The 16,114-nt window shown below is 47.9% G+C and overlaps 1 protein-coding gene across 1 annotated transcript in view; it reads right to left on the bottom strand.

The window, feature by feature from the left end:
- SLC5A10 (solute carrier family 5 member 10) overlaps window positions 1–16,114 on the bottom strand; it is a 681,053-nt gene that overhangs the window by 452,080 nt on the left and 212,859 nt on the right. The window contains exon 6 of the mRNA XM_085628993.1: window positions 181–286. Within this exon, the coding sequence (XP_085485119.1) occupies window positions 181–286 (106 nt within the window). The remainder of the gene's footprint in view (window positions 1–180; window positions 287–16,114) is intronic.

Below are 16,114 nucleotides of genomic sequence, written 5' to 3'. Positions count from 1 at the left end.
GTAGGCCAAACAAAGCCTTGTGGGAAACCCCATTACCTGCAACGGTGTGGAGAGCTGTGACTACCAGCATCAGCATGATGGACAGAGATAGAGGTTCCATACCAAGGAAGGTGCTGTGGAGGCTAGAAGCAGTAGACAGCGCTGAAAGAGAAAGCAATGCTTTGTAGGATTTCTCCTTACCTGCAATGGTGTAGAGAGCTGTGACCACCAGCATCAGCACCGTGGACAGATAGAGGTTCCATCCCAGGCAGACTTGCACAAACAGGGCCCCAGAGTAGAGATCTGTCTGGATGAGAAAGCAAAGAGTTCCATGAAGACACTTATACCGCGCATAGGTAGTCCAGAAGAATGCACTAAAGACATGTTTAACGCTGATCATTTTTGCACAGAAAAATGCACGCTCTTCAATAACTCTTGTGTAGAAGTCGGTGCGCCAAGGGATGGGACCGCCCGTGTGAGGTAGGGCACGTAAGAGAATCCTTCAATCCTTCTTTCTACAACGAGACAGACTCTGGTCTTTGACCCCACTTGGATGCATTCAAAGGTAGGCAGTAGGGCGGGCGGCTAGATATGTGTATTGTTGTTTTGTTTATAGAGGAAGACATCTTCAACATGATTAGAGATTACCTTAAAATCTTCAAAACGTATAGTAAACACAACTAGAGGGTTTTCGGTACTCGAAAAATGGAGCAAAGGCGTTCAACCAACTTCACAGAAATCTGTTGCGCCGAAATTGTTTTTAGTGCTCATCGGTTTCAGATTCAAAACATTTTGTGAACATGTGATATAAGTGCATAAAAAGTTGAATTTGCGCTTGTTACTGAGAAGTCCTTATTCATCATAGATTTCCAAGTGTAATCATCTGGAATTCAGTGAATACCCAAAAAACAAATGCTACCATTACAATCGTATATGTAAGTCTACTTTTATTGGGAAAATGTACTAAAATGTGAATATTATTGAGAAAACTAAAATTAAAAAGAAAGTACTCATTTGGAATTTCCGGGAACATTCGGAGTAGGATTTGCAATAACCTTCAGAAAGTTGAACCTGCAGTTTAACTACAGACTTGTGAATTGGTAGCTCACAATTTCCAGTTATAGTTGTGCAGCTGCAACCAGGTAGTCTGATGTCACAGAAAGACGTATCAGAAAATATAGAAGCTGTTCTTTCATACTTACCTCATTGGACTCTTTGAAGTTAAGTATTAGGACAAGTGGCTAGTAATCTGCTGCAAACAAGGATCTACGTTTGAAGGACATTTCTAGGCAAATGATTCATGTCAGGGCTATCAAGAGGAGAATTAGGAGAGTATCAGAAAGTTACCGATTCCATGGACCCGTGGTGGGAAAAAGGTCTCTGATCAGGTCCATTTTAGAAGAGGAATCATAAGCAGACAAGAGATACATAGTATTGAAGATGAACCTCATAAGAATTATTCAGACGGGCCAGAGTAACTCTCACCGGGATCACTCGCTCATGGCAAAGGTAGGGCAGAGAGTCACTCAGATCACAAGTTCCATATCAGGTCACTGCTCCAGCACTAGGTCTGTCCAAATAAATCCTTTGTCACGTAAACCCATATGAATAGCAGTGAGACGAACTGAGAGCATCTTTGATCCAATGGCCACTGACAGGTCCACCCAGATGAGAAATGCTAGGTAACAGAATTTTGAGACCCCAAATCCCATGAGGGATCAATATTTGCAAATTCCAAAGATTACCACGTCCTAGTTGGAACACAGGTGCAACTGAAAGTCCACAGATCCCTTGTTAGGTCCACATAGAAGAAACGTCCCTTCATAAGGTGCCACCCAAGTTCAAGACTCATGGGAAACTAATAATTAGCCCATAGATCCTTTGGTAGCACTGTAGAGATGAGTTACTCAGAAGATGAATGCCTTCTTGATGTACTCCGGATGCAAGATGCACAGCAAGCTGAAAATTAGTCCACAGAAACTTTGTTAGGGCCACCTATATGTCAATCAATCAATCAATCAATCAGGGAACTGTTAGCACGTTACTCACCCGTAAGTGTCTCAAGGCACTGAGGGGGGTGTCTGCAGATCTGTTTAGCCGAAGAGCCAGGTCTTGAGGGTCTTCCTAAAGGTGTTTACAGAGGGGGGGCATCTGATGTCTGCCGGTAGCTTGTTCCAGGTCTTGGCTGCAATGTGAGAGAAGGATCTTCCGCCTGCTCTGGCCCTGTGGATGTGCGGGGTTTCGGCCAGTGCAAGGTTGGAAGATCAGAGGTTTCTTTTGGGTACATGGAAGTTGATTCTGTCGTTGAGATATTTGGGTCCGTTGTTGTGTATATGTGTAAAGTAAAAGAGAAAACCCTTCCAAAAGCACATCCAGATCGAAGATATAGAGCCAACCGTGAAGTACTCAGTTCAGGTATATTAATAAGATTACAGGATATAGACACAGGTAATAACATACTCCCTGCGGACTAGAAAGCAGGGTAGCTGAAAGGCTTCCAGTCCCAAAGGTAAGATCATAGAGATGGGGAGATAGGCAAAGTTACAGATCATTAAAGCAGTTTGGACAAAACAAGAGGCAGAGGCGTCTGAAACAGCAAGTTTTTTGTCACTAAAAGCATGCTAGGTTCCCACTAGACCATGCAACTGGGAGAGGAGAAGAACCCCAGGAGCTTTAGGGCCTGATTAAATTAAGCTTGGTGTCTTGCAGAAAAGGGTGTGCTATGTACAGTAAAGAAACAAGATATGAATAGCCTATACATGTTCTGATAATCGAAAACATAACATGAATGATACCATTAGTTACTGGGCAACTGAGTTCAGAGAATGCCATTGGAATTACTATAACGGATCACACAGCATTGCCATGTATAGAAAACCTTACCTGCAAGTATACTTAAGGATTGGGTGGGAGGCACATGGGTAAGGCTCCTGCTCCAAGGACATCCTTGTACAAACAGATCCAAAGAGAGGAGTCACCCTTGGCCTCACATGCCCTCAATCAGAGAACACTCAGGCAATGATAGGCAAGGGAAGAACCTTCTGGAACCCGCCCGTGGTCCTTGATGCCTAATCATAACAGGTGTACTTGGTTTACCACAATAGGGTTTATAGTTTGGAAATTAACGAATGTTACGAATACTACCATAATTCAACTGAGATATATACATAGTACAAACTTATGTTCAGAATGACGCATGTTTAACGTGAAATTGTAATTCTTCAAAGTGAGGTGTTCTCTGCAAATCACAGGAGGAGGCAGGGTCCAGGAAGATAGTAAGTATCTGGGACAGAAGTGTGCACATCCTATTGAATACTGAATATGTATGCATTGTGCCCGACAGGAGCGCAGAGTCAGCTAAACACATCTGGTCACTGCCATCCTTCAGGCAGCACTACAAGATCATAGACTAGGTTGCTGAAAACCCTTCTACCTATCAGCAAGGTTAAACCCATGCTCCAGCTCCTCATTAAATAGTATTACTTTGCTAGGAAGAATCTCGCTCCTAGACGTGCATAGAATGCAAAATATCAGTGACAAAGGGATTCTTCATCAAATTTCAGGAAAGGAACTTTATATATATATATATATTCACAAAAAAACAGCTATCAGGGACGTTATAGTTAGAAATTACCATTTAAAAAACCTTAGAAATTCACTGAAAAAAGCACAGGTTTCAGGGAGGTTATAGTTAGTTGGGCATTTCACTCGTACAAAACCAGAGAAATTTGGCCATTATAGTTATTATAGTTGAATTTCAAAGGTTTTTTAAATGCTAATTTCTAACAGGCTATGGCAGGCTCCCACCCTGCCATAGCAAACAGAAATGTCCCGGGTGTGGGCACCCTGGAACATTGCATGAGCCAGCCCTGGGGGGTGGCGGTCCCCACGGCCATCAAGGGCTCTAGGAGGGGGGCCGTGCGGCCCCCCTCCCAACTATTTAAATCCTTGGGGAGGTGGTGGTCCCCGGGGCGCGAGGGTCCGTAACGGACCCTTATATTTACATGCAGAGTGCCCCGGGGAGGTGGTGGTCCCTGGGGCAGTATGGGGGGGCATGAGCCCCCCACACAATTACTTATTACAGCCCAGAGGAGGTGGCGGTTCCCGGGGCTAGGGGGGTCCTTGAGGCCCCCCCACCCTTATTGTAATGAAGCCCCGTGGAGGTGGTGGTCCCCGGGGCTTGGGGGGCCCACAAGGCCCCCTGCCCTTATTCAAATGTAGCCCCGGGGAGGCGGCGGTCCCTGGGGGGGCTGTGTGCCCCCGTGCATAAATTATGAAGCCCCAGGGAAGCGGCAGTCACCGGGGCTGCGGGGGCCCCCACGGGCCCCCGCAAATCAATTTAGCTTTGCCCCAGGACCTGGCCCACCCTGGGCTTTCAAAAACAGAGAGTGTTGGCAGCCAATTAGAATGAAGCTCATGCTCGGGAGGAGTCGTGATTCCTCGGTGCTCAGATATCGATATTTTTTCTTTTTTTAATTTTTCCAGAACTACTAAACAGATTTACACCATTAAAAACAAGCATTGGCATAACCAAAAGGTCTCGCCTTTGGGACCTTATAAGTGTTTAGCCATGCAACAGTTGCATACCTAAATACTTATAAGGTCCCAAGAGCGAGACCTATTGGCTATGCAAAGCGGCCGTGCGGCCACTAAAGTGAAAGTAATCGCGGTAAAGCGCGGCGGCGCGCGCCCGCGCACATGCACTGTAGCTCTAGGCTGGCCTGGTAGCACTTTTTGGAGCCCTCTCAATAAGTCTCGCCAGACCAGCGCATGCGCTGGGTCAGGCGAGACCTAAAAAGGGCGCTTTCTCAACCAAGAGCTACCTTTTTGCATAGTTTGGTCTAATTCCGTTCAGCACTTCGGGCTGTAGCCTGTTCCAAATATTTCTACGGAAATTAATATGGGGAAAACGTGCTTTGGGACCCCCCTTTTTTCTCAGCCCCCGCTTGATGAATCACCCCAAAACTTTCAGGACAGGAGCTGACCCAAGCGCCCCACCAGTTTTGAAAAGTTTGTGAAGATTCGTCAAACGGCGTCAAAGATATTGGCAAATCAACAAACGCTTTTCCTATGGATAATAGGTCCTAACTTTAATTACCTATTGGCGACGTATAACTTTGGTCTCCCATGATGCAGTCTACCAAATTTTACTTTTGCTTAGCGTAGGCAGCTAAAGTCCAGTGTGCCAATTTTCATGCAGTTCTGTGCATGAAAAAAGAAAGCTAAGGGAAGTCAAGGAAAAATATGTGTTTTCCCATTTCAGAGTTCATAGGGAATTTTGCTCATTGAAAAATACTGACTAGATTCAAGCCAAACTTGGAATACAAGTAGAACTTTACTCAGAAAGGGGTATTTTCTTAGTTTGGTGTAAATATGTTCAGTGGCTTTTGAGATGTTAGAATTTCAAAAAGGTGCCCTGGGGGCTTGAAAGGGTAAACATTTTTATATATCTTTGGTAAACATTTTTGTATATCTTGGCCTTTTAAAATCTTGATTTCAATAACTGTGATTTATATCAATTACTTTTCCAATGTTTGACAAATGTGATTGGGTGATGAAGGGCATGATTATGTCCACCATCTTGGAAATCGTGATTTCGTTCAAAATTTTGATTTTCCGTGCCTTGACAAAAAATTCCACAGGAAAAAGTGGGACTATGAGGGGAACCGAACCCGACGAGAGTGCGTAGTGGCACTCAGAGGCCTGGAAAATAGGGCTAAAAAACTGGAAAAAACTGAGGCCACTATGGTAAAGTTGTGTTTTCCATGAACTTTGCATCTCAGAGCCATCATTTTGTTTTTGGAAAAAAAGAAGACATCATTGTTTTCAAAAATTGACACTTTCATGAAAATTGGGATTTTCACAAACGAAGGTAAGGCAATGGAAAATACTCTAGTTGGATGCACAGTCAAGTGTTATAGGTCTGGCAGAAGATTGGGCTTTACAGTCCAGCCTTGCTCAGCAGATACTGATAAAAAAATGTTTACCAAAAGCAAAATATTTACAACAGTGTGAATTATGGTGCAAATGTGCGTTGCTTACCATGACTGTGAATTTTAGGGCTTTTTCAGGTTTGACATCGCAGAACTATAACAAATGTTTAACTGTAGGTGTGTATGTGTATACATATATGTGTATATATATATATATATATATATATATATATATATATATATATATATATATATATATATATATATATTTAATGATGACAGTATTTGCACCTCTATCCAAATTCTATAATGAATTTCATATATATTAAGATTGTATTTTGAAAAGATAAATGTATTCCATTTGCATTTTTCAGTTCCAGTATATTGCATCCATAGATTGTCACAAAAAGTTGCATGCCAACACGTGTTTTGTAAAGATCGTGGAAGCTGGACAGTAGAATTGTCTTTAAGAAGGGTCGGTTTATCTGTACATTGCTGTGAGTCAGCACATTCCACAGTCAAAGGGCATTACTTGACTGTCCAGCTCCCTGTATATGTTATATATTGAACTAAGAGATCCAAATCCTCTAATGTTGAGCTCTGCTTTAGTTAAGGTCATGGTGCACACAAGTTACCGAAAAATGTAGTCTCTGAATGTTGATTCCCATCTTTGTCATGGTGTTATTTATATATTTAGAAGTTTTGGAAAGTGTTTCATGTCTCAATGGTCATGGTCATTTCAGTGTGCTGGATCAAGAGACAAAATAAATCTATGAAAGTTGTAAAGATGTGGTAATTAAACTATGGAAAGATTTATTTGTTGGACCTAGATTTGGCATTCCTCAGTCACGCCCAAGATGATTATAACTAGGCCTAGTTGAAGGTCTGTTTGGGTTTTCAAGAAATTCCTGATCTGTAAATGATACATTTCCATAAGGAGTCGAGGGGCGAATACCCAGCATTGGGAGGGCAGATGTTTTTGTTGTTAAAACAGTCGACAGGAAGAAACATAGATTATTTTATTTTTATTTCTCTTTAGGAATCATCATTCATAAGGCCCTTAAGATGTGTTCTTTCATTTTGTGTTGTGAAGGAAGAGCTTCCTATCAAACAGTAGAAAACGGGTATGTTTACCACATGCCACTGGAACCTGTCATCTGTAGAAAAGTGTTACCTAGACTTTACAGGTTCCATTCCAGGACAACAGTTCACAAGGTTACATGCCTTCTGCAGTGATCTGTGTGTAAACATTTTTAGGTCATGGGTTCCGATGCCAGATAGACAACCGGGTGGCAAGTGCACCTGCTGCAGAAAACACATGTCTGTGATATGCATGTGCAAGTAAGTGTGTGTTAGCTTAAGGGTGTTTTTTCTAGGCATTTGATATGTAAAAGGAACCCAAGTCCAAGGGCAATGCACTGCTTTTCAGAGGATATTTCTGTTTGAGCTGCAGCATTTCATTCTTGAGATGCCATCCATAAAAGAATACATTCTGCTAGTGGAGGCCAAAAATGCAATGTGATGAGGAAGCCGAGGATAACAACATCACAGAAACCAGTGTGTAATTTGCATTCTACGTGTTCCTCAACACAGCTGCAATGAAGCGGTGTGATTGGTCTGATCACCATGATTCGGTGCTCAGAGAGGCAGTGGGAGCCTGCCTGTGCATGCTCCTCACCAGGCTGTGCATTACAGCCTGGTGTGGGACATGCAAAGTGCGCATGACTGTTTGGCTGGGCCAAGACTTCCAGCCAAGCAGTCATGCCCACTCAGCCCACCACTCCTCCCCTTGATGGCTGTGACACTGCCAAGCCCTGCCCTGTAAACCAGAAAAATAAAATTATAATAACCTGGTGTTATTATCATTTTATTTTAATTTTATCCACTGCTCAAGATACAGTGGGGCGACGCTCATCCACCTCAGCGGAGGAGCCGCCCCTGCTCTCGAAAAATACAAAAAAGTGCCTTTCAGTATTCAATAAATGGATTTTATGAAAAAGTGGCTTGAGATATCCATATTTGCAGCTAGAGGCCTGAAAGTCAGGATTGCCATGCTAGAAAGAGAGCAGGGAAGCAAGAACAGATATCCTGCTATAAAACATAAAAGTACAATGGGGATTGTGGTGTACCTTTGTCCTACTTGCTCACTCCACATTCCTCATTTACCCCAAACAGAAGTATGCGAACAGAGGACCTTTGGGATCTACCCTGCTTGCCGCTTTCCCATCAGGGCAAAGATGTGTTGACTTTGGCTGTGGGTCCTCAAGCACCTGGTCAAATAATAGTGAACTTTATTTCTCTTAGGGCCAAAGCACACTTTGATACCTTGATATCTTGGCTTATGTGAAGCCAGTAGGTCTCAGCACAACTGAATAATTATTATTTTTTTTTTTTTTTTTATAGAGCGCGATAGTCACCCGGAGGTATCCCAGCGCTGAGGAACCCTGAATTCACCAAACAGCGGGGCAAGAAACTAAGAAAGGAAGAAAGGGAGGATAAAAGATCAGAGACGGGGGGGGGGGTGCACAGGTTAGGGAAAGAGATGGGTTTTTAACAGCTTCCTGAAGCGCAGGTATTGAGGTTCAAGTCGTAGGTTGCGAGGAAGAGAATTCCAAAGGCGGGAGGCTTGTACCGAGAAACGTCTTCCTCCTGTTCGGGTTTTCCTGAATCTTGGGGTGTTGATAAGGTTTTCTGCATTGGAACGGAGGGATCTGGAATTTCTGTAGGGGGTGACAAAATTACTGAGAACAGGAGGACCTTGGTTATGCAGAGTTTTGTGGACGAGACATAGGGCCTTAAATTTGACTCTCAATGGCCTTTACAGGGTGTGGGACAGAGCGATACAGGGCTTCTTTAAATGAGGGCTTCCTCAATTCAAAGGGGCTTGGGCCTCTCCTATGATTACACCAAGGAAATTCACCACCAATGTTGTCAAAACCAACTGAGAGTCCCTGGACCCCAGTTCCACCTGGAATAATGAAATAATTGAACAAAAACATTGATCGTTGGTGTTGAACAGAAGAGAGAAGGATGCAACCCTATATTGGATGTATGACTGAACCCTGCATAGATTTTGTCCTACCACCCCTTTACTACACAGTCACTACCCCGACTGCGACGTTACCACCCGTTTCTTTATCACGCCAGTTGGTACAATGACTTGCCTTAGGGGGGGGGGCTGGACTTCGGAATAGTATAAATTCCTATTCAAACTCCAGTCAGTGTATCAGTAGAGAAGAGGCTGGACTTTAAATCCAACAGCAGTCCAACAACGCAGCCTCCTAAGCAAGTCATAGTAACGACTTGTGTAGTAAAGGAACGTGTGGTACCGTTGGAGTCGGGGTAGTGACTGCGAAGTAAAGACAGGTTGTGGTTCTGCCTGCGGGGTAAAGGGTGTTTCCCCTCTGTAATGGCTGAATTGCACAATCAGCAACCAGAAAAAATGGGCTCACATCCCACCTTTCCCAAAACTGAGCGATCCAAGGGCAATCACATTAGTATGTGCCATTTTCTTTAACTAACCAGAGCTCATTGAAATAATTGGGTTCAGGGTCTGCGCTATTCAAAAATCTCACTTCTATACCGTTAATACAAAATTATCGTGTTTAGCGTTTCATGTGTAATACCAAAAGAGGCCATATGTACAGAGAGCATGATAAACGGACGTCTTGAGTAAATCGTGGCCACGTCGTCAGATCATGGAAGTATTCTTTAATGTTTCTTGTTACGTTCAACAAATGTCGCACAATGCAGTGATCAGTGGAGTAATGAAACTTGAGGGGGCCCCCCTGCAAAGTACATGGAGGGGGCCCCTATTCTCTGTGCCAGTCAAGAGCTCTCAAGCCAGCGACCCGCCATACTGCCCATGAAACACATAAAAACATGCCTCCCTATGTCTTTACTCGACCCTCTCTGAAAACCAGGACATGTGCTAAAAATGTCAAAATCTAATGGGACAGCTGGTGAAAACCCTGGACTGTCCTGGTGAATCCAGGACACCTAGTCATCCTAGGCCCTCCAGAGGTTGGTGGCTTGTGCTCCTCTCTAGTAGTCAGTGCTAGCTGCGAGGCAGGGGCTCCTAGTGAGGCACTGCAGCAGAGGCAGGAGCCAATGAAAAGTACCAAGTGGAAGTATGCAGCCATGGACTATCATTTAGAAGTCCCCAGGGATCGCACCTGCGACACCTTGCTACCAATGGCACTCCCCTTGCGACCCATGGCACTCCCCTTGTGACCCATGGCACTCCCCTTGTGACCCATGGCAGGTAGATCAAAATGAAGAGCAGAAGGCAAACAGGATGCCAATAAGAACTGTTTACTTTCAGAAACTTCTCGTTCTTGTGTCAGCCACTTTCTGTTTTGTGAAAAAAATACATTCATCCTGGCAATGTACGCTCTGAAAAACTTTCCACGGTTGTCTTGGATGCAAAGATTAATACAATATATACGATCCTTAAAATGTATAAAATGTAAAACCTTATTTCTCTATTCTGGCCAGATAGATAGATTCAAAAAAGGAATAGATGGCCCTGAATAGGGTGCCCCTGGTGACATGGCCTATCTGGTAAACTTACTATACATTAACACCAGCCTAAGGGCCTAATGAAGAGGAGATTGTATATCTGATAGATATTGATAACGGAGCCAAACTTTGCAATTATAAAAACTTTAAAAAATAAATTATGTGACACCCCACCAAGTCAGCTATACCAGGTTTGACAAACTCCAGACAGTCCTGACCTTCGAGCCAATAGTATGTTGAATTTTTGGAGATGTTATTCATTTCCCTAAACCGAGTCGGTACAATCTAGTGCAGTTACAAAATTAATTAGGAATGTAATCAAAACAGCACAATATATCAGAGCTAGTGAAGAAATACATCAAATAACCTTCTTTGTATTGAGAGAGCCTAAATAATTAAAAGCAGACCGGAGCCTAAGTAACTAAAAGCAGACCGGCTGTGTGCTTGCATTTACAAAAAAATTCCTAAATCTATATCCATTTAACAGGTTGGCTTTGCGTTTTGTGCTCTGTAAAAAAAGAGAATGCATATACTTCTTTCAGAGAAACGTGATCCGCTTGACTCAACTAGAGCTAGGGTGACCAATCGTCTGTAAATTTCACGGACCGTCCGTAATTTGGATCTCACGTCCGTTGTCCGTGACGATCCCTTTTACGGACGCCGTTTGTCTGTAGTTTTGGGCATTGGGGAACATCACTGTTCCCCGGCCAGAAGCCTCACCTCCCTGATGGGGCCGCCACGCACTCATCCTCTGAGCACACTGAGCGCAATGCAAGCCCCATCCACCCATTGTCATTCTGTATGGGGCTGATTGCCACATACAGAATGACAATGGGACAGTCTGTACTCTTAATGCATGTGGTGAGCCTCCTGCAGCCTCGGTCTAGGGCAGGGCATTCAGTCAGGTGGAAGAAATGCAAAATAACACCAATGCTGCTACACGGGAATCAGGTTCACGAAAAGAAGGCGGTGAAACAAGTAAAAAAAAAACATTTTAAAACTAACGCATTTTCAGTGTTATATTCAACAAAGCCATGGTTGCTGCTTTTTAGGTCTCGCCTACGCAGTGCGCATGCGTTGCATAGGAGGACCTTTAGCCGTCACTCTGCTCTTTTTGAAAGCACATACTCGTGCTTGTGGCGGCATCCACCTTGCGGGAGCAAGCAGGGGCGCGCCCACAAGCACGAGTATGTGCTTCCAAAAAGAGGCGGCTGCATGCGCAAGCACGCACGCACCACTCCTGGGCCAGCAAACACACGATTGCAGTGCAAGCAATGTGTTTTGCTTTTACTGTGACAAGCATGCGTGTGCTTTAAAATAGCAGCATTAGTTATTCACTCGTGCATGGCTATCATTTACTTTGTGTTTTGCTTTTACTGTGACAGTTTTCTCATCACTTCTTCCCTCATGCTCTATCTTGCTTTCTTTTTTTTTATCATTCACTCTGTGTTTTGCTTTTACCTTTTCTCACTATTTGTCACCACGTCCACCATCACCAAGTCCACTACCACGTCCACCACCACCACCAAGTCCACCACCACCACCATGTCCACCACCACCACATCCACCACCACGTCCACCACCACCATGTCCACCACCACCACGTCCACCACCACCATGTAAACTACCACCACCACGCCCACCCCGTTCACCACCACCACCACGTCCACCACCACGCCCACCACCACGTCCACATCCACCACCACCACCACAACATCCCCCACCACCATGTCCACCACCACCATGTCCAACACCACCACCACGTCCACAACCACGTCCACCACAACCATGTCCACCACCACCACGTCCACCACGTCCACCACCACGTCCACTTCCACCACCACGTCCACCACGTCCACCACCACCACCAGGCCCACCACCACCAAATCCACAACCGTGTCCACCACCACCACGTCCACCACCACGTCCACCACCATCACATCCACCTCCATGTCCACCACCACCATGTCCGCCACCATGTCCACCACCACCACCATGTCCACCACCACATCCACCACCACCACATCCACCACCACCACATCCACCACCACCACGTCCACCACCACCACGCCCACCACATCCACCACTACCATGTCCACCACTACCACATCCACCTCCATGTCCACCACCACCACGTCCACCACCACCACGTCCTCCACCACCACCACATCCACCACCACCACATCCTCCACCACCACCACGTCCTCCACCACCACACCATGCCCACCACATCCACCATCACCATGTCCACCACCACCACGTCCACCACCACCATGTCCACCACCACCATGTCCACCACCACCATATCCTTCACCACCATGTCCACCACCACCATGTCCACCATCAACACGTCCACCACGACCATGTCCACCACCACCACCATGTCCACCACCATGTCCATCAACACCACCACATCCACCACCACGTCCACCACCCCCACCACGTCCACCACCCCCACCATGTCCACCACCACGTCCACCACCACCACCACATCCACCACCACATCCACCATGTCTACCACCACCATGTCCACCACCACCACATCCACCACCACGTCCACCACCACCATGTCCACCACCACCATGTCCATCACCACCACCACCACATCCACCACCAAGTCTACCACCATGTCCTCCACCACCATGTAAGCCACCACGTCCACCACCACCACCACGTCCACCACCACAACGTCCACCATCACCAGCACATGTACCACCTCTACCACTTCCACCACCACCACATCCACCACCACCACGTCCACTACCATGTCCACCACCACATCCACCATCACATCTACCACCACCACGTCCTCCACCTCCACCACCACGTCCACCACCACCACATCCACCACCACCATTCACCACATCCACCACCACGTCCACCACCATGTCCACCACCACCACATCCACCACCACCACGTCCACCACCACCATGTCCACCACCACCCCCACCATGTCCACCACCACATCCACCACCATGTCCACCACCATGTCCACCACCACATCCACCACCAAGTCCACCACCACATCCACCACCACATCGTCCACCACCACCACCACTACATCTACCACCACCACCATGCCCACAACCACCACCACCATGCCCACCACCACCACATCCACCACCACCACATTCACCACCAAGGCCACCACCACCACCATATCCACCACCACCATATCCACCACCACCATGTCCACCACCACCAAGTCCACCACCACCACATCCACCACCATCATAACCACCACATTCACCACCACATCCACCACGTCCACCAACACCATGTCCACCAACACCACATCCAACACCACGTCCTCCCCACCACTGCATCCTCCACCACCACCACATCCATCACCACCATGTCCAGCACCACCATGTCCTCCACCACCACCACCACTTCCACCACCACCACATCCACCACCACATCCACCACCACCATGTCCACCACCACCACATCCACCACCTCCACATCCACCAACACATCCACCATCACCATGTCCTCCGCCACCGCGTCCTCCACCACCACCACATCCTCCACCACCACCAGGTCCTCCACCACCACCACGCCCACCACTACGTCCACCACCACGTCCACCACGACCACATCCACCACATCCACAACCACATCCACCACCACCATGTCCACCACAACATCCACTGCCACATCCACCAAATCCACCACCACCATGTCCACCACCACCACCATGTCCACCACCACCACGTCCACCACCACCCCATCCATCACCACCACATCCACCACCACCATGTTTACCACCACCAACACCACATCCACCATGCCCACCACGCCCACCATTACCACCACATCCACCATCACCACCATGTCCACCACCACCACCATGTCCACCACCATGTCCACCACCACCACCACGTCCACCACCACCACGCCCACCACATCCACCACCACCACCACAACCACCACCACCACATCCACCACCACCACCACGTTCACCATCATCACATCCACCACCACCACGTCCACCACCACCACAACATCCACCACCACATCCACCACCATGTCCACCACCACCACCACATCCACCACCACCACATCCACCACCACCACGTGCACCACCACCACCATGTCCACCACCACCACGCCCACCATTATCACCACATCCACCACCACCACCATGTCCACCACATCCACCACCACCACGTCCACCACCACCACAACATCCACCACCACATCCACCACCATGTCCACCACCATGTCTACCACCACCACCACGTCCACCACATCCACCAACACCATGCCCATCATCACCACCACATCCACCATCCCCACCAAATCCACCACCACCATGTCCACCACCATGTCCACCACATCCACCACATCCACCATGTCCCCCACCACCACATCCACCACCACCACCACATCCACCACGTCCACCACCACCACATCCACCACCACCCCCACCATGTCCACCACCACATCCACCACCATGTCCACCACCATGTCCACCACCACATCCACCACCATGTCCACCACCACATCCACCACCACATCGTCCACTACCACCACCACTACATCTACCATCACCACCATGCCCACAACCACCACCACCATGCCCACCACCACCACATCCACCACCACATTCACCACCAAGGCCACCACCACCACCATATCCACCACCACCATATCCACCACCACCATGTCCACCACCACCAAGTCCACCACCACCACCACATCCACCACCACCATAACCACCACATTCACCACCACATCCACCACGTCCACCAACACCATGTCCACCAACACCACGTCCACCAACACCACGTCCTCCCCACCACTGCATCCTCCACCACCACCACATCCACCACCACCATGTCCACCACCACCATGTCCTCCACCACCACCACCACTTCCAGCACCACCACGTCCACCACCACATCCACCACCACCATGTCCACCACCACCACATCCACCACCTCCACATCCACCAACACATCCACCATCACCATGTCCTCCGCCACCGCGTCCTCCACCACCGCCACATCCTCCACCACCACCAGGTCCTCCACCACCACCACGCCCACCACTACGTCCACCACCACGTCCACCACGACCACATCCACCACATCTACAACCACATCCACCACCACCATGTCCACCACAACATCCACTGCCACATCCACCAAATCCACCACCACCATGTCCACCACCACCACCATGTCCACCACCACCACGTCCACCACCACCCCATCCATCACCACCACATCCACCACCACCATGTTTACCACCACCAACACCACATCCACCATGCCCACCACGCCCACCATTACCACCACATCCACCATCACCACCATGTCCACCACCACCACCATGTCCACCACCATGTCCACCACCACCACCACGTCCACCACCACCACGCCCACCACGCCCACCACATCCACCACCACCACCACAACCACCACATCCACCACCACGTTCACCATCATCACATCCACCACCACCACGTCCACCACCACCACAACATCCACCACCACATCCACCACCATGTCCACCACCACCACCACATCCACCACCACCACATCCACCACCACCACGTGCACCACCACCACCATGTCCACCACCACCACGCCCACCATTATCACCACATCCACCACCACCACCATGTCCACCACATCCACCACCACCACGTCCACCACCACCACAACATCCA

Source organism: Triturus cristatus, chromosome 10, assembly GCF_964204655.1.
Source record: "Triturus cristatus chromosome 10, aTriCri1.1, whole genome shotgun sequence".
NCBI classification, from domain to species: domain Eukaryota; kingdom Metazoa; phylum Chordata; class Amphibia; order Caudata; family Salamandridae; genus Triturus; species Triturus cristatus.
Note: the sequence above shows the minus strand (reverse complement) of the source record. Positions and strands in the feature narration are given on the sequence as shown.